General features: G+C 38.1%; 1 protein-coding gene across 6 annotated transcripts in view; it reads left to right on the top strand.

Moving 5' to 3' along the window:
• Window positions 1–19,237, top strand: part of LOC119782480 (rho GTPase-activating protein 44-like) — a 114,310-nt gene that overhangs the window by 53,249 nt on the left and 41,824 nt on the right. For 2 of the 6 annotated variants that reach the window (XM_038283467.1, XM_038283468.1), the window contains exons 1-6: window positions 6,964–7,077; window positions 10,041–10,080; window positions 10,543–10,662; window positions 16,175–16,251; window positions 16,364–16,475; window positions 17,692–17,768. In XM_038283467.1, the coding sequence (XP_038139395.1) occupies window positions 7,016–7,077; window positions 10,041–10,080; window positions 10,543–10,662; window positions 16,175–16,251; window positions 16,364–16,475; window positions 17,692–17,768 (488 nt within the window). In that variant the 5' untranslated portion in view covers window positions 6,964–7,015. Of the gene's footprint in view, window positions 1–6,961; window positions 7,078–10,040; window positions 10,081–10,542; window positions 10,663–16,174; window positions 16,252–16,363; window positions 16,476–17,691; window positions 17,769–19,237 lie in introns of those variants that run through there. The other 4 variants (XM_038283465.1, XM_038283466.1, XM_038283463.1 and 1 more) reach the window with 4 other exon arrangements.

Genomic DNA, 19,237 nt, shown 5'->3' on the forward strand with positions numbered 1-19,237 from the left:
TTTCTTAGCTTTGTGCACTTCTGTTTTGGCTTTATCAGTTTTGAGGCCCAGCAGGGCTGAGGCACTCGAAGTGAATCTGGAATGAGTCAGGCCATTTTATTGTGTCCAGCTAGAGGAAAAGCTTGAGGGATTTAGCGTTTCCTTAAAAAAAAGGCCTCTGGGAGCTGGACCTGGATTTTCTGAGCGATAGCTGTGAACAGCATTTTGATGGGGTGAACTGGTGGGAGCAGGTTTATCCATTATTTTTGTGTTCTTATATTGTGCTGTTTTCTGTTTGGCTCCATTTGGATTCATAGCTTGATCTACATCAGGGAGTATGTGTGTATTTTATTAACAACTAAAGGCCAGGTGCTGTTTTCGTATGCAGATACATGTATTTTTGTCCAAATTGAGTTTAATATACCAATAGATTAGATTAGATGAGCTTTATTGATCTCACAGCGGAGAAATTCACTCGTCACATGTTGGCATAGAAGTTACAGAAGGTGCAAACAGGGAGGAAAAAGGTGCATTAAGAATAAGCAATATATATACAGTACAGTATATCCAGGTATATACAGTATATCAAGATAAATAGGATTAAGGTGCAAGTGTACATGTATTGCACACAATGAAAAATGAATAAAAATAAGAAATAAAAAAATAAGAAATAAAAATATGTACAATCCGGATGGCTTATATACAGGGGGAGAAATACTGCACATTCAGCATATTGCACAGGATATTGCACAGTCAATAAATAAAAAACTATAATGTAGCTGCACAGTGGTTTTTACAGGAGTTATTGTTGTTATAGTGCATACGTATCCTATATTACACCACACTCTAGGGCAAATAAACAGGCCTTGTTTATGTCTTTTGTTTTTAATTTTGTCAGCATCATGTTCAACACTTGCAATGCACAGTACTGTGCATGCTAATCCATCCATCCATCCATCCATCCATCCATCCATCCATCCATCCATCCATCCATCCATCCATCCATCCATCCATCCATCCATCCATCCATCCATCCATCCATCCATCCATCCATCCATCCATCCATCCATCCATCCATCTTTTACTTGTAAAATGTGAGAAATAATTCCTCCTTATGCAGCAAGTACACCCACACACAAACTTGTGCTACTATCTTAACGGGCCCTTTCATTAGACTTCCATCAATTTCTACAACCTAACACACACATGCTGTTTAGAGTCACCAATTAAACCTAAATACATGTTTGTGAACTTTAGGAGGAAGATGGTTTTCCAAGAGAGAACCTGTGCACAAAGAAAAACGTGTTTATTATTTCTCAAAGTATCTTTTCTTATAATTTGAGACATTTCTTTGATTCAATTCAATTCATAATTAGTTCATTAATCCCAAAGAGAAACTAAAGGTTGCAGTAACATCGTTTGCAGTTTTTCAATGAGTTGTTATACATGTTAATAGCTGTAGGCAGGAATGATCTTCTGTAGCTGTCTGTCTTGCACTGGATCTGGAAAAGCCTCTGATTGTAGACACTCTGTTGTTTAACAATCTACTGAAGAGGAGGCTCGCTACTGTCCATATTTTTATTCACTCTTTGAAGAATTCTTCGTTGTGAAATTATTTCCAGAGGTTCTAGAGAAGTCGACCTGCTTCAGCTTGTTAAGCTTCGTAAAGTCATTTATTGAGATGCTGTTACTATGAAAGATGATGCCAGCAGAGATCACACTCTCCACTCCAGACTGATAGAAGATAGGCAGCATCTTGCTGCAAACACTGAAGGACATAAGCTTCCATAGGAAGTATAGTCTGCTATGCCCGTTCTTGCCAATAACTTCACAGTTGCATCTCAAGTCCAATTTGTTGTCCAGATGAACATCACAGTATTTATTCTCATCCACCAGCTCCACTTCTTCTCCCATGATGTTAATAGAATGAAACTGAAATCCCTTGCTTAGCTCATATTGCAGTTCAGATGATTGTTTTTACATCATTTCACAAACCCCATCATTTTAGTTGTTTTGTTTATATTAAAATGTTTACACAGGCTTTCTTAACACTTATATTCAGAGCTTTTCAAAAAAAGATGTCGGCCTTTTCACTTAAAATATCAAATGTACTCCTACTTTACATATTTAGAAAACTAATCTTGAAAACTTTTTACTAGCATTTTACTAACAGAGGATAATGCCCGAGTGTAACGTGAAATGGGAGTAAAATAGATAGGTGACCTTGAAGCCTAAAGAAAGTGTTTAATACTTAAAGATACAGATCTCATGGAAGGTGTTGCTGTTGTGACAAATGCCTCTTAGGCCAGCAGCAGCACATTCCCAGGAATCCTTTAGAGAAAAACTCTGTCATTCTCTAGAGCCTCATTCATTCAACCACACACACCTTCTCACTGCCGCATTGCCTGCTGCCGTGGCAACTATCAAACAGACCCCGCCCTAGTTAGCAGTAAAGGCATGCTGGGTAATTTGACTTCACCTGGAACATTTCTCCTGGGGGTTACTTTTGTCCTTGAAATATTTTTATCTCATAATTTCAACCATTCTGCTTGTCTAGTGAACTTAATTGTTAATTTTGTGTGCATTTTGTAAAAAAGAATCCCAAACATAATGCAGCCAGTTCACATTATACAATGGTTTTGAGTTTGTTCTCCTTTGCAGAGTCTGAGTTAGAATAAAGAAAAGTTTGTCCGATTTACAGTCTTGTTTTAGTTTTTTTTCAATCTTTTGTTTACATTATGTGTGTAGTTATTATATTTTAACTGATTAATATGATTCATTTGGGTTTTCCTTCTTGTTTAGATATTGTTCATAGGGTCTTTTAAACAAGCATTTGTTTAAAAGCCTTTCTTTATGCACAGCTGTCACACATTAAGTTAATATGACATAACTGAGCTCTGCCCAGAATTTAGGGAAATAGCCTTCTCAGCACATCCTTAATGCCAGCTTGGTCCTTTGCTTTATTTTCCTCTGTGTTGCCTCCTGTAAGTCTTTGTAGCTTTGTGACTGTTAATTTAGAATAAGAATAATAGAAAAGTGATAGTGCCTATCTCATATTTTATTCCTAATTATACATGCTGTGAGAACGCAGCCATGTGTTGGTTAATCTTTCATAAGGTTCATTCACCTATAGGGGGAAAAAAATCTTTTTGACTAAACAACAATTGAATATGCACCATTTCCAAAAATTGTTAGATATGAGAAAACCCTTTAAACGTTTTGGTTTCAGTCTACAGAGCTTTTTTTTAGGAAAATCAAATGTCCATCTATTTTTATTATATATTTTGCACTGCTTTTCCCTCAGTAGTCTAAAGTCTATCAAAATGTTTAATCACGAGGGAAATAAAAACCTTTTCAAACGTTAAATTCCTCCCTCCGTTTTTATGTCACATTTCACTGCACATTTCACTCTGTCCCGTTTTCTCTGCCAGTGGGAATCCCAGATGTGACGACAGTAGCTGTTGCTGTAAAATCCCAACAATGAGCCAGCCGCTGGTTCTGGTTTCCCAGGGGGGGGGGGCTTTACATGTCAGAAAATGCACAAAAAAGCTGCAGCTAAAGAAAATCAGATATTATGCTGTAATGCTTTTTTTCTCCACCTGCTTATAAAGCTAAGGGACAGTCTTTTTTTCTTTAACTTGCTTGTATTCCATCAGCCTAAAACATTTTTTCCATAATATGAAGCATGTGTTTGTCAGCCTCTCCCTTCCGCAGCTGCAAACACTGTCATGCTGCTTTACGGGAACACCCCCCCAACCCCCATCCACCAGCCCGACTGGAAACGTCAGCGTAGCACGAACAGCACGGCTCCTCCTGTCCTTACACATGCAAAATTGCAAAAAAATAACAAACAAGGAGCTGTTTGCAGCGTCATGTATGTTATGACTGTACTGTGGCAGATTAAGGGGAAAACATACATGACATGCATTTAAATCTAGTTCTTATTAATCGCAGAGTAAACATGAATTAATCCGAGTCCAGTCTTTTTGATGCACAAGTCTTTTACTGGATGAGAATTTATAGAGATGTAGCTTCTGTGCAATTTTTGCAGTGGACCATTCTGACACGCATTCAGCATCACTGCAGTTTTTATATGCTGTAGCTATAGCTTTAATATGCTCTTTTTAAAAATTGTTTCCCTTTAGGGAAATGTTAGATAAGTGTAACTGAAACTTGCCTACTGCTAGTAATAGAGAACACGAGAGTTCAAGCTAAAGACATCTTAACAAATTCATAGGGAAGCTCTTGGTTGGTTGGTTTGCAGATGTAATACCTGCAGGCTGTAAAGGTTTGGACGCTGTTTGCAAGCATTCAGTGAATTTCAATCTTCTAGGTCAAAGAGCTCATTCCATTGGCATACAGCAATTTGTTTCTTTTGCTTTTACCTTCATTTTACAACAAAGTAGCTGAGAAGGACAAAGGCTGATTGTGTCTGCATGCAGTCTATGTAACTGTCACTCAGAAAAGGCAACAAGATAAGGAGAAAATGTGACAGACTTGACCAGTTTTTGCAAGAATCTGTTTGCCTTTTCAGTTTTTTACTTTTCAAGTGGGTTGGTCGATTGCAGGCTTGATCTTTAGTGTGTGGTTGTATTGGATCATCCTGCAGAAAACATGTTTTATATGCAAGTAGAATTTTTTTTTAATTGGTGCTGCAAGCAGCAAACTAAAATTTAAGTAAGTAAAAATAAGAATAAAGGAACCGTGCCTTTTAATATTCTGTACGCTCCTTGAAGTGTTTTACATCTTTCAAATTAAAACCTTAAAACTAAATGTGCTTTAATGGGATTTTAGCTGTCAGACCAGCTCAAATTATTAAACAATTGTGAAGAGGAAAATGTTTGTTTAATAAATAAAACATTCAATGTGCAGTTCCAATTTAGTAGATCCAGTTTTTTTGCTGGAAAGATGCAGCTCTTTTGGGTTTTGTCCTCAACAGTTTCACTCCTCCTGAGGCTGAGTACCTGTCTAGTTTCAAGGGTTTTTCAATGTCTAACAGATTTTCTTGCTGGATTTTCAGGTATTTATCTCCATCCATCTTTCAAACACCTCAGCTTCGCCTTTTGATGCATCATGATACACTTACTACCATTTTTTATGGAATAAATAACGTGTTGATGGTCTTCTATTATAAAAGTATTCCGACCCTGGGATTCACCTAATTAAGAAAATATTGTTAATCCGTTTTTAATTTAGTCTTAGAATTTATACAGTTGTTCTGGAAACATCCTTATGGAAACAAAGGAACAGATCAACAAGGTCAGGGAAAAAAATAAAATAAAGAGGGAACTTTAGATCAGAATTTAAAACAGTATATGAAGCTTTGGCGACCTCACAGATTATTTTTCAAGCCATTAAATGAAAATAGACAAAAGCATAAAATGACTGCAGACCTACCAAGACATGCTTGTTTTCTACTTAAACTGACATGCCAGACACAGAGAGCATTTAACGGATGATCCGGGATCCAGATCTCGGGAAGGAGAATCTGTTGACAGGAATATGGTTAGTCCTTTATGCCACAGATCTGGCCTTTGTGGGAAAAATGCAACATAGGATAGTCCTGTTTGAGACTCAAGAAGTCTTTAGACTGAGAGATACTGTTGAACGGTTTAAAACAAATTAAGGATGAAACATTTAAATGGATTAATCCTGATTAATTGATTTTGAAATAATTGTCAACTAATTCAGTAATCTATTAATCAGTAACTGGAGTATAGACTGTAGAATATACCTTTAGCTGACAGAGAATCCCACTTAGAGCAGTAATAATATCAAAATAAAAAAAATATATATATTATAGTTTTGTATTTAAGATAAAAAGACTTTGTTGTTTGACAATATGCTCTATCCAGACCTCCCTAAGAGGAATGAAAAATGTCTTTAAGGAATCTTTGGCTAGTTGATTGTTAATCCATTAATCGAAAAAATAATTGTCAGATTAATCAATTTTCAATATAATCATTAGTTGCAGCCCTAAAACAAATCATATGCATGTGTAAGAAAGAAGTAGTAAAGTCCAGAGCAGCATCTAATTGGTCGTCAGAGGTTCCCAAACTTTTTTATTTTTGGACCCACAATAGTTGACTATTTTAAAAAAAACATCAGCAACCAAAATAGTTGGTTTTGTCAATTTTAAAGTGATGTTTTCTTATCTTTAAGCACTTTAACATGAATTTTTATTGTTAATTTTAATTTCTATAGTGGATCTAAAGACTCAAAATTGGTTGATCAAGGATCCCCAACTTTTGTCATCACTGTTTTAGAGGTTTTAATACCTGATGTTCACAAGCTGGCATTTTTTGGCAGAGAAGTAAGGGCAAATAATCTGACTGGTTATATGACAAAATATGAAGAGGTTTAAAGGGTATGAATATTTTTGCAAGGCATGCATGATGCATCGACTCAGCAGACTCCAGTTTATGCATTCATTCTTTGAAATACTAGAAAACTTTAAAGAAAAAATACAACCTGCTGCCTCAGACGGTTATCTCCTGATAACATTTCTTTTACACATTTGCCTTATCTTAAGTTTGACTTTGATTTAAAGCTGCTGTAAACATCTGGTTCATTTTACATTTGGGCACATTAAAAGTTCAGGAAATAGATTTTTTCCACTATCTAATTACAGGCTTAGGTAGCTGCTTGCAGGAGCTGAGCAGAAATAAAATCACCGTCCCCTCATCCTTAAGAGCCCCTCCTTATTCTTCTAGAGACAAATCAATAACCATTCAGCTGCAGCAGTAGGACCTCTGACTCAGCTCTCAGATTGTTTTCTTTGTGTCAGGTCGGTATATTCAGCCATAAAATACAACCCTTACATATTTTTGCACTCCTTGCTTTTGACAGGGGTGCAGAAAATACGAGTAGCAAGTGAGAAACAAAGGACTAGATAGTCCGGTCTCATTCTTAAGGCTAACATTCCCTCCCTCACCCACCTCCCCCTGCCTTCGTTCTGCTTTCCCTTTTTTCTGTATGGTTCCTGTCACCAGGATCCTGCCAGAGAACAGGTGTGTTACCACCTCTTAGTAGGGGGATGTGGAAGAGAAAGCTGCAGATCAACAAGACTAGAGCCTCTTGCAGGAAGAGCACAGCTCTGTAAGTCCATTCAGCCTCTGCAGTAAAGCATTTTTTTTCTAATGGACTAAATTATGGGACGCTCGGTTGGTAGCAGGATGCAGCCTCAGTGGGTATGCTGTCAGGGCCTTTCTGGATGTCTGGTAAGGTGAACCTAATTGGTTAGTGTAGGTGACTCAAGAAAAGGTGTTAGATTTAGATTTCATAGCAGTGTTTTAAGTTATTATAATGAGCATGTTGCTTATAGTTTATAAATTATCCTTTTCCCAGATATACCCAGGTTTCTGATTCCTTACTTGTAGTTGTTGTAAAGCTTTACACTCTGCAGATGTCTGATAATGAGATCTTGATTTGTCAGGAGAAGGGTAACAGAAATGCTTCTAAAAGTTAGCTATTGAGGACAAAGGACCAGATATGAAGTGCATACCGACTATTTATCCTGCCATTAAATTCTTCTGCCTAAACTGTGGAACTTTATTTTCTGCCTCTATCTCTTTGAGCACTCTGTTATGTTTTTTGGCTGAGGAAGGAGAAAAAAATCCACCCTGGTGCAAAAAAGAAGGTGCTAATTGCCCCTGTGTGATGTCCTCTGTGTCGTATTTAGTGCAATCTGCTTTGTGAGTCAACGAATGTTTCTATAGAAAGGAAACCAAGGCAGTTCTTAATGAAGCATTTTTACAGACTATGAAGGTTTTCCACATCAAATGCAAACTGTATATATTTCTTAGATTTGTTTGGATTAATTACTGCTCTGAGGTGGCTTTTCTTTCAGCATGTTTTAGAGTCTCTACTCCACCGAACAATAGTTTTATTAAATCAGTTGATGATTTAATACTGTGACTGGCTGGATGTGCTCTCTTCATCCTCTGACATAGGAACTGGCTCATTGCTTGTCTGCCTGGCTGTGTGATTCCTGGACGGGGCCAACTGTGGAGATAGTTTACAGTTTCCTTTTTTATCTCTGCTTCTTTTTTTTATGTCTTCTTCTCTCTCCTTGAACCCCAGCCGGCCTCAGCAGATGGTCTGGTTCTGCTGGAGGGTTCTTTCTGTTAAAAGGGAGTTGTTCCTCTCCACTGTCTCTACAAGCATGCTTAGTGTGAGGGATTGCCTTCTAGCCAATGAGTCGATGAAATCAACTGGTTTTCCTTAGATAGAAAACTTTGAATCAATTTGACTGTATGATCTGGTTGAATTGTAAAATGCCTTAGGATAAGATCCACACACGCACAGCATAAGATCCATACATGCACAGAAAAAGATCCACACATGCACAGCATAAGATCCACACACGCACAGGATAAGATCCACACATGCACAGGATAAGATCCACACATGCACAGCATAAGATCCACACACGCACAGGATAAGATCCACACATGCACAGGATAAGATCCACACATGCACAGGATAAGATCCACACACACACACACACACACACACACACACACACACACACACACACACACACACACACACACACACACACACACACAGGATAGGATCCACACATGCACAGGATAAGTTACACACATGCACAGGATAAGATCCACACACACACACACACACACACAGGATAGGATCCACACATGCACAGGATAAGTTACGCACACGCACAGGATAAGATCCACACACGCACAGCATAAGATCCATACATGCACAGGAAAAGATCCACAAATGCACAGCATAAGATCCACACACGCACAGGATAAGATCCACACATGCACAGGATAAGATCCACACATGCACAGCATAAGATCCACACACGCACAGGATAAGATCCACACATGCACAGGATAAGATCCACACACACACACACACACACTCACACAGGATAGGATCCACACATGCACAGGATAATTTACACACACGCACAGGATAAGATCCACACACGCACAGCATAAGATCATGTCCTGTTTATGTGAGGATCGCATATGTGAGTGTGTGAATCATCTCTCTTTTAGTTTCACAGATTCAGCCCCTAGGTTATAAGTATTTTTTTATGGTTGACTAACTCTTCTTGAGTTTAGTGGTCTAATTTATCATAATGAGTGATATCTTTATTTCTTCTCAGGACAAGCAGGGCTCCAAGGATGTCACTATAATATAAAAAATTAAATCTCACTAAGCAAATGAAACCAAACAATCCATGCTCTCCAAATTAATAAATACTGCACATAGATGGGCTTTGGACTTAGTATAAGTTTAGTTCTGATTGGATTTTTGCTCTTTGGTAGAGAGAAACATGCAAAGCCAGGAATTGTACCCAGGCTCGGCTATGCTGGTTGCATGATGCTTGAAATGTTAGACATGGTTTCAAAAGTTTTAAAATTTGTTGCAAAATTGATTATAAAAGTATTTGCTCCACCCTTTTCTGCAGCCGCAGATTCATCTCAGTTGTTTCAATTTAAAAGGTTTATTTTTTTCTACATACCCTGAATCTATGATTATAACAGTGTTTCCTGCTCTGCATTAAGAGTAATGATTGTTTACATATAAAAACCTCATTTATATGGAAATGTCAAAGGAAAAAAACCTCCTAGTGAAGATGTGATATCCATGTCTGTGGAATTCTAGCTGAATGGCTGGGAAATCCTGTGAGATAATGTAGTTATATCATGGCTGTAATTTCACAGTCATTCCTCCATAAATTAGAACATCTAGTTTGTATTACTGGTTTTACATCTGAATTCTTTACATTTTATATGTAATTTCTACCAAAATATATATGAAATATATCACTCAGCTTTCAGGCCTGTTTCTGTCTGAGTGCTCAGTTGGCTTAGCATGAGGTCCTTTGTTATAGATACTGGGGGATCACTAAACACACACTTTAAAAATATGTACTATTTACTTGTATTTTCCTCTCCTTAGAACTTGAATATTATTTATTTCCAGCCCAGAAGTTTGAAGTTTCCATGTTTTTATACTATGAGTTTTCGCTCATCACCCTAACAGCTTCTTTCCTGTCTCATTTTCTTTTCCAGGGCTGAAAAAACCGAAGTATTGAGTGATGACCTACTGCAGGTACTAATAAGTCTTCATCGAATACATGTTTGCGCTAGAATGAACGTCTCTCTTGGGAAACAATCATTAGTGGTGCAAAGTATTCAGCATTCATAAAATTACTTTTACGAGACGACTCTGGAATGCCTTCAGGCAACTGTAATGAGGGCAGAAATTGGACTTTTCTGCAATACATAAAGCTGAACGTCCCCAGTGATTGATCCGGGGTGTGGGATTGTAATTGACTAAAATAATGATGCCCTGTGTCGCCTTCTCCACTGATTTGGTTTGGTAATGCGGTGAAAGGCGTTTAAGCACAAATACAGTGATGGTGTTTATATGCAAATATAAAAACGCTACAGAGTCTAGGTCTCTTTTATGTTTCCTTAACTGAAGCCTTTTTTGTACTGTCAAAATCCACATTTGATGGGACACGTTCCATAGATTCTGACAAGTTTTTTCTATATCGTGTTTCAATTTTAGGTTGAGAAACGATTGGAGCTGGTCAAGCAGGTTTCCCACAGCACACACAAGAAGCTGACCGCCTGTCTGCAGGGTCAACAGGGTGTGGATGTGGACAAGAAGTCTGTCAGATCACCCTCGGTGAGACTCCAAACCCCACGTGTTGCTGAAAACATTAAACACTAAAGAAAATCAAAATCTTAGGTTGTTTTTAGGTATCAACAGTCTGTATGTTGCCTGCAACATGCAGAGAAATCTCAGGTTTTGGATCATTAAGAGTGAAATTTGTCAGGATAATGCTATGAATTAATAATCCCAGATAAAAAAAAAGTTTAAAAAATATGTTTACTCAGATGAAAATCATCAAAAAGTCTCAGAAAAATCAGAAGAAGGAAAATAAAATCGAAGAATAGAGCAAAACAAAGGGGGGTAGTTTTGTAAATAAGAAAAAAAAGCAAATATGTAGCAATATAGGTTTTAATCCACCAGAGGTAGATGGCAGGCAGAAACAGAACATTCATTCATAATCATTTTTCAAACAAATGAAAGCACTCCTATCTGCAAAAAAACAAAAAACATCCTTTGTCTTGTGTTCCTGAAAGAGTGAAGCAGTAATGTGATTTCTCCACTCTAACACAGGTACCTGTAGGCAAACAGAGTGAAAATCAGTTTTTCATTCTTTCAGATCAAAGGAAATAGTCCACGGATCTTTTGTTTGTGAGGTCTATTGTGATGCTAATCATTAGTGATAAATGGGATTTTTAGTGTAATACACATTTTCAGCAAGCTTGTGAACTTGGTGTAACCTTTGGTAGAAATGTTAGAAATTGTACATTAATCTGTAATTTATTTATTTGTCTTATATATTTTCAGCTTTATTAATGAGAGGGAACAAATAAACACATTGAACCTGCAGGGTTTGACTTCTCAATGAAATGATATTTATCCATGAAACAAACAATCTAAGAACATTCAGTGACAGCACAATAATTACCCTAGTGGTGAAATTAAAAAATATTTTCTCATTTGCGTTACTAAAAGTGAAAATGATAACTACGTATTTAGCTATATTATATGCATTTAAAGACTTAAGCAATATGTCTATTTCCAAGGGTAAAACAGATTAATACACACTGAAAAGATTGTAGATTATTAGTTCATTTCTTTTACTACCTTTTTTCACAGGAGACGGCCATGTTGGATTTTAAGATTTTAGTATATATTATCTAATCTGAATGACCAACCTTTAACATCCTTCCAGTTGAAATTTTAATTTCGAAATTCTTTACATTGGGAAAAGAAAAACAATTAAAATGATTCATGCACTTTTAAATACAAATGCATATTAAGGTGTTTTGGTGGTCGGAATGTCCTGTTTTACTTCTGTTTCTGACTTTTGCAAAGGGTCCCACTGATCGCTGCGGTGCAGCTGCAGTGCCGGTGCCATAAGAAACCCAAATAATTAAAATCACTGTGTATACTCACAGCAGCTACAGGGCAATGTGATTGTAGTTACTGATTCTTTGTGGATCAAGTAACTGAATACTTCAAAGAACAGAATCAACCAACCAACCTACAAAAAACCTAACTAATGAAAACAGAAAGAAAAGCAGAACAGAAACACAAGGAAACAGAAAGGCTGTTGGAGGATTAGAAGGGGATATGTATGCGCACAGATAACAAGTTTTGGCCAACAACTCCCAGAAAAATTGTAATCCCATGTGAACATCATTTTTTAAGCACTGTTTCTGCAGCAGGAGGCACAGCTGGGCCAGCCTGGTTGCAGGGTTCTGTGTGAGGGACTTTTTGCAGCACAACCTCACCACAGTTGCACCGTTTTCAGTGTGATCCTGGAGTAGTGTTCTGTGGGTTAGTAGCTAAATGTGGTTTAAGTGATATTATTTTGATTTTGAATTGGTAAAACTTAAGTACAAAGCCTGAACTTTAGCATTCTGATAACTGTTTCAGCAATTCTATACTAAGGCTAGCTGTAAAGCTGAAATGACAGGATAACTAGCAGTACTAGAACTTGAGTTTTTGAATTTCTGTTATCTACATCTTAAACCCACAATTTTTCTAGTGTTTATTTGTTATGTTCAGTAAAGTGACTCTAAAAGTATGGCTTTACTCACAAGTTGTCATCTGTAGCCTTAGATTTGACAATTAAAGGGCTGTTTCAAATTTTCGAAGAAATCAGACATGCATTCGATTATCTCCAGCTTAACATCCAAAATGGGTACGCAAATCAGATGTGAACCAATGTATTCTGAGGTTTTTATATATATATATATATATATATATATATACAGGTGCTGGTCATAAAATTAGAATATCATGAAAAAGTAGATTGATTTCAGTAATTCCATTTAAAAAGTGAAACTTGTATATTATATTCATACATTACATACAAACTCATATATTTCAGATGTTTATTTTGTTTAATTTTGATGATTACAATTGACAACAAATGAAAATCTCAAATTCATCATATCAGAAAATTAGAATATTACTGAAGACCAATAAAAACAAAGGATTTATAGAAATGTTGGCCAACTGAAAAGTATGAACATGAAAAGTATGAGCATGTACAGCACTCAGTATTTAGTTGGGCCTCCTTTGGCCTGTATTACTGCAGCAATGCGGCGTGGCATGGAGTCGATCAGTCTGTGGCACTGCTCAGGTGTTATGATAGCCCAGGTTGCTCTAATAGTGGCTTTTAGCTCTTCTGAATTGTTGGGTCTGGTGTATTGCATCTTCTTCTTCACAATACCCCATAGATTTTCTATGGGGTTAAGGTCAGGAGAGTTTGCTGGCCAATTAAGAACAGGGATACCATGGTCCTTCAACCAGGTACTGGTAGCTTTGGCACTGTGTGCAGGTGCCAAGTCCTGTTGGAAAATGAAATCTGCATCTCCAAAAAGTTGGTCAGCTGCAGGAAGCATGAAGTGCTCTAAAACTTCCTGGTATGTGGCTGCGTTGACCCTGGACCTCAGAAAACACAATGGACCAACACCAGCAGATGACATGGCACCCCAAACCATCACTGACTGTGGAAACTTTACACTGGACTTCAAGCAACGTGGATGAAGTGCCTCTCTTCTTTTCCTCCAGACTCTGGGACCTTGATTTCCAAAGGAAATGCAAAATTTACTTTCATCAGAGAACATGACTTTGGACCACTCACCAGCAGTCCAGTCCTGTTTCTCTTTAGCCCAGGCAAGACGCTTCTGACGCTGTCTGTGGTTCAAGAGTGGCTTGACACAAGGAATGCGACAGCAGAAACCCATGTCTTTCATACGTCTGTGTGTGGTGGTTCTTGAAGCACTCACTCCAGCTGCAGTCCACTCTTTGTGAATCTCCCCCACATTTTTGAATGGGTTTTGTTTCACAATCCTCTCCAGGGTGCGGTTATCTCTCTTGCTTGTACACTTTTTTCGACCACATCTTTTCCTTCCCTTCGCCTCTCTATTAATGTGCTTGGACACTGAGCTCTGTGAACAGCCAGCCTCTTTAGCGATGACCTTTTGTGTCTTGCCCTCCTTGTGCAAGGTGTCGATGGTCGTCTTTTGGACAACTGTCAAGTCAGCAGTCTTCCCCATGATTGTGTAGCCTATAGAACTAGACTGAAAGACAATTTAAAGGCTTTTGCAGGTGGTTTGAGTTAATTAGCTGATTAGAGTGTGGCACCAGGGGCCATCAATTTTGAACCTTTTCACAATATTCTAATTTTCTGATATGATGAATTTGAGATTTTCATTTGTTGTCATTTGTAATCATCAAAATTAAACAAAATAAACATCTGAAATATATGAGTTTGTATGTAATGTATGAATATAATATACAAGTTTCACTTTTTAAATGGAATTACTGAAATCAATCTACTTTTTCATGATATTCTAATTTTATGACCAGCACCTGTATATATATATATATATATATATATATATATATATATATATATATATATATATATATATATATATATATATATATATATATATATATATATATACCAAAAGCTGTACACGTTTAAGATTCATTATTGTCAATAGAACCACCTGAGACCATTGATGGGGGCAGAGAGCAGGAATCTCCCAGTGTGCTATCAGGGTCAGAACCACCTCTGTCCTTATACACTCACCGGTCACTTTATTAGGTACCCCATGCTAGTAACGGGTTGGACCCCCTTTTGCCTTCAGAACTGCCTCAATTCTTCGTGGCATAGATTCAACAAGGTGCTGGAAGCATTCCTCAGGTAGTTCGGTCCATATTGACATGATGGCATCACACAGTTGCCGCAGATTTGTCGGCTGCACATCCATGATGCGAATCTCTCGTTCCACCACATCCCAAAGATGCTCTATTGGATTGAGATCTGGTGACTGTGGAGGCCATTTGAGTACAGGGAACTCATTGTCATGTTCAAGAAACCAGTCTGAGATGATTCCAGCTTTATGACATGGCGCATTATCCTGCTGAAAGTAGCCATCAGAAGTTGGGTACATTGTGGTCATAAAGGGATGGACATGGTCAGCAACAATACTCAGGTAGGCTGTGGCGTTGCAACGATGCTCAATTGGTACCAAGGGGCCCAAAGAGTGCCAAGAAAATATTCCCCACACCATGACACCACCACCACCAGCCTGAACCGTTGATACAAGGCAGGATGGATCCATGCTTTCATATTGTAGACGCCAAATTCTGACCTTACCATCCGAATGTCGCAGCAGAAATCGAGACTCATCAGACCAGGCAACGTTTTTCCAATCTTCTATTGTCCAATTTCGATGAGCTTGCGCAAATTGTAGCCTCAGTTTCCTGTTCTTAGCTGAAAGGAGTGGCACCCGGTGTGGTCTTCTGCTGCTGTAGCCCATCTGCCTCAAAGTTCGACGTACTGTGCGTTCAGAGATGCTCTTCTGCCCACCTTGGTTGTAACGGGTGGTTATTTGAGTCACTGTTGCCCTTCTATCAGCTCGAACCAGTCTGGCCATTCTCCTCTGACCTCTGGCATCAACAAGGCATTTCCGCCCACAGAACTGCCGCTCACTGGATGTTTTTTCTTTTTCGGACCATTCTCTGTAAACCCTAGAGATGGTTGTGCGTGAAAATCCCAGTAGATCAGCAGTTTCTGAAATACTCAGACCAGATCCTCTGGCACCAACAATCATGCCACGTTCAAAGTCACTCAAATCACCTTTCTTCCCCATACTGATGCTCGGTTTGAACTGCAGGAGATTGTCTTGACCATGTCTACATGCCTAAATGCACTGAGTTGCCGCCATGTGATTGGCTGCTTAGAAATTAAGTGTTAACAAGCAGTTGGACAGGTGTACCTAATAATGTGGCCGGTGAGTGTATGTGGTCCTTTTATTTCCCAAAATAAATCAAATGTAAGTAAAAAAATGATGGCTTAGTGCTTGAACCCAGTTAACTCATTTAAATAGGATGTTTTTAACTCCAGAGTGAGGGACACATTTTGTTAGATAACATAGCATGTTCTACAGCATTATTTTTAGTTGAAACATTACCAGGTGTCGCAGCTGCTTGTTGTCTGTCACACACTGATGTGTTTCTTGTGTTAATCACAATGTTCTGAGATAACTGACACACTTAGCTGCTGAATCAGTGAAGGTTTCTGCTTATCTCTCTGCAGAAGAAGCTCCCTCTCACAACGCTCGCACAATGTATGGTGGAGGGAGCAGCCGTGCTAGGGGACGACTCTCTGCTGGGGTAAGCGCTATAACATGCTTTTTATTCACCTGCTGCAAACTGTTAAAAGAAAGAGTATTGGATGCCATGACCTCCTCCCCCCTGATTAAACATGTATCATTGGTGAATGCAGGAAGATGCTGAAACTCTGTGGCGAGACGCAGGAGAGACTTGCTCAGGAGCTCATTTTATTCGAGCTCACTATCGAGAAAGACGTGATTGAGCCTTTATGCGACCTAGCAGAGGTAGGGGCACAGATTTCCTTGTTATATCTTATTATAAAAACAAAAAAGCTCTAATCATTTGACTTCTAAAGTTTTATGGCTGTATAACGTTGAACCATGTAAGTTATACAGTTAAGATCATAATATTGTGTTATAAATGCTTTAAGTAAAGGTTCTACATCTCTAGACTGACATGTAAATGTGCATATCTTCATCTGTTAAAATATTTTTCATGTTTGGATTTATTGCAAAATTCTTTTTCAGTCTGCTTTAACAATGGAAAAAGCAAATATAAATAAAGGGCAGTGACAATCCTTCAAAAATATAACGGATATGCAGACTTGGCTTGGCTGCAACTTAAGATATAGTATCTTGAAACTATGTGATGAGAGAGTGATTACTCAGAATTTTTAGAGGCATTTTGCTCTGTTAAAAGGCATTTAAATGGTGCTGTGCTGTTAAAGTAAAAGTAAACATCATGGTGAGATCTACAGAGCTGTCTGAGGCCTTTAGAAAGAAGCTTGTAGCTGTAGTAGAATGTAAAAAAACTGAAATCAGCCTATCAGCTCTATCATAAATTGTGGACCAATGACAAAATCCGCAGATTTTCAGCAATTCAGGTAAAGAACCTCATACCAACTCTTTGGGCATGCGTTGTAACAGCAGGACCCCATCAGGGTTTAATTTTTTTGCTGTGTGACAAAGTGTTTAAAGAAATGTGAGACTACCTGCAAAGAAAATAAAACATAAAGCTCAATATGACATGAAAATCCTCCCAAATATCTCAATAAATCCAACAAAGACTGGCTGAAAATAAACATATGCAGGCATAAGCTGAGTCAGAAGACGATCAGTTTTTCATTGTATAATGACTAAAAAAAGGTTGATTTTTTTAATTAACTCATCTTTTACACACAAAAAAGAATATTAACATCAATATTGTATCTTTTCATTTTAATGGTAGGAATACGTATTAGGATCCCTAATTTATTCCTATAACTGTGTTTTTCTTACGCTAAAGGATGCAAAGAAGCAGGTACTAGAAATCAAATAAAATCAAAAAGTTTAAATTCGGAAACTTAAGAACCAGGTTGTTGTGTCAATCTCACAGCCATGAGGTGTCACAGTGTTTGTTCCAAAGATCGAGCAGTTTATTGTTAGACAACTGCAGGGTTATGCTCCACTAGCCTAGAATCTGACAATAACCAACCTGTTTCTCCCTTCTCTGTCTTCTCAGGTGGAAATCCCAAACATCCAGAAACAAAGGAAACATTTAGCAAAACTGGTCCTCGACATGGATTCCGCTCGCACAAGGTGAGCATGGAGACATGTTTGACTTTATTGTGTAAGTGAGAGAAAATTAACAGCAGTCAAGGAACTTGGAAACTCCATCCCCTGTGAACTCGGAGCTCCTGAGGCTTCCCACTGAATGTCACTAGGATTTGATTGCACACCATGGAGGTTCTGTGACATTAAAGTTTCTGTCCCTGAACTCTGCTGATAGCCTGGGAAAAAGATCCCTCTGTCAGTCACCTGCTAAATGTTCTTGTTTGAATCAGACCTTTTCTCTTTATTGTAACATCACTGCCTGATTCTATCGCTCAGCGTGATGTTAAAGTTGTTCCTAACAGCTTCCTGTTAAACAGTGATTCATGCTGATGCTATACCACATATTTATCTACAGCATTTTTTTTTAACACTGCCGTTCTGCGCACTGTTAAAAAAGCAAACAGCCGTGCAACATTCTAACATGATTTATGTTATTTCTCAAATTGTTCTAAGAAATCAAAAAATAATTGTTCTAAGTGGCTGGCTAGCTCAAGTAGTAGGTCACCCGTAGGCAAAACTGTTTACACTAATGCCTGCTTTGGGTAGTGGTGGCATTGCGCTTGGAATCCTGAGGTTCTGAGTTCAAGCCCCACTCCCACGGACTGCCACTCTGGCTTTCTGAGCAAGTCCCTTAATCCCACACTGCTCACCAAGGGAATGCAGAGAGTTAACTTTGTTGCTATGTACTTGTGACAGTTTACTGACAATAAGACGCTGGGAAAAAAAATAAAATAAAAGCTGGACAGTAAAGTAGAAAAGGTGTTTTATTGATAGGTTGGGTGCAGAGATTGAGCTGAAAGGATGTGCAGCAAGATACAAATCTGTTATTGAGTGAAGGGAGCATTTCAGGTACAAAAGGTGACTCTTCCATGAAATGGAATTTAAAATATCTATTTACTTATTTGTCTAATAGATGATTCAAAGATGGCGCAGTGGATAGTGTTGTTGCCTTGCAGCAAAAAGGGTTTGATTTTTTTTTTTTTACTTTCTCCATGTAGTTTGCATGTTCTCCCCATGCATGTGTTGTCCTCAGGTGTGAGTGTGTATCTGCATAGTTGTGTGTCTCTGTGTTGCTTTTGGACAGACTGGCAACCTATCCAGGATGTAACCCGCCTTTCCCCTGTAGATGGCTGGAGATAGGCTCAGGTCCCTGACAAGGACTAAGCAGGAGAAGATGGATGGATGGATGGATGGATGGATGGATGGATGGATGGATGGATGGATGGATGGATGGATGGATTTTACTGTTAAATTGTAAAATTAGCAAATGAGTAATAATGACATGTGTAACTAAATAATAAAAAATAAATTTAAAATGATCAATTAAGAAACCAACTTTCATTAAAAAAATACAATAATTAAAAAAATAAGTTCACCTTTTTAACTTAACATATAGAGAAGGTATTGTATGTATATTTTTATATGTATATGTTAAATAATTGTTGGGGTCAGGC

Source organism: Cyprinodon tularosa, unplaced genomic scaffold (genome assembly GCF_016077235.1).
Source record: "Cyprinodon tularosa strain WSP-4 unplaced genomic scaffold, ASM1607723v1 ctg194, whole genome shotgun sequence".
In the NCBI taxonomy this organism is placed as follows: domain Eukaryota; kingdom Metazoa; phylum Chordata; class Actinopteri; order Cyprinodontiformes; family Cyprinodontidae; genus Cyprinodon; species Cyprinodon tularosa.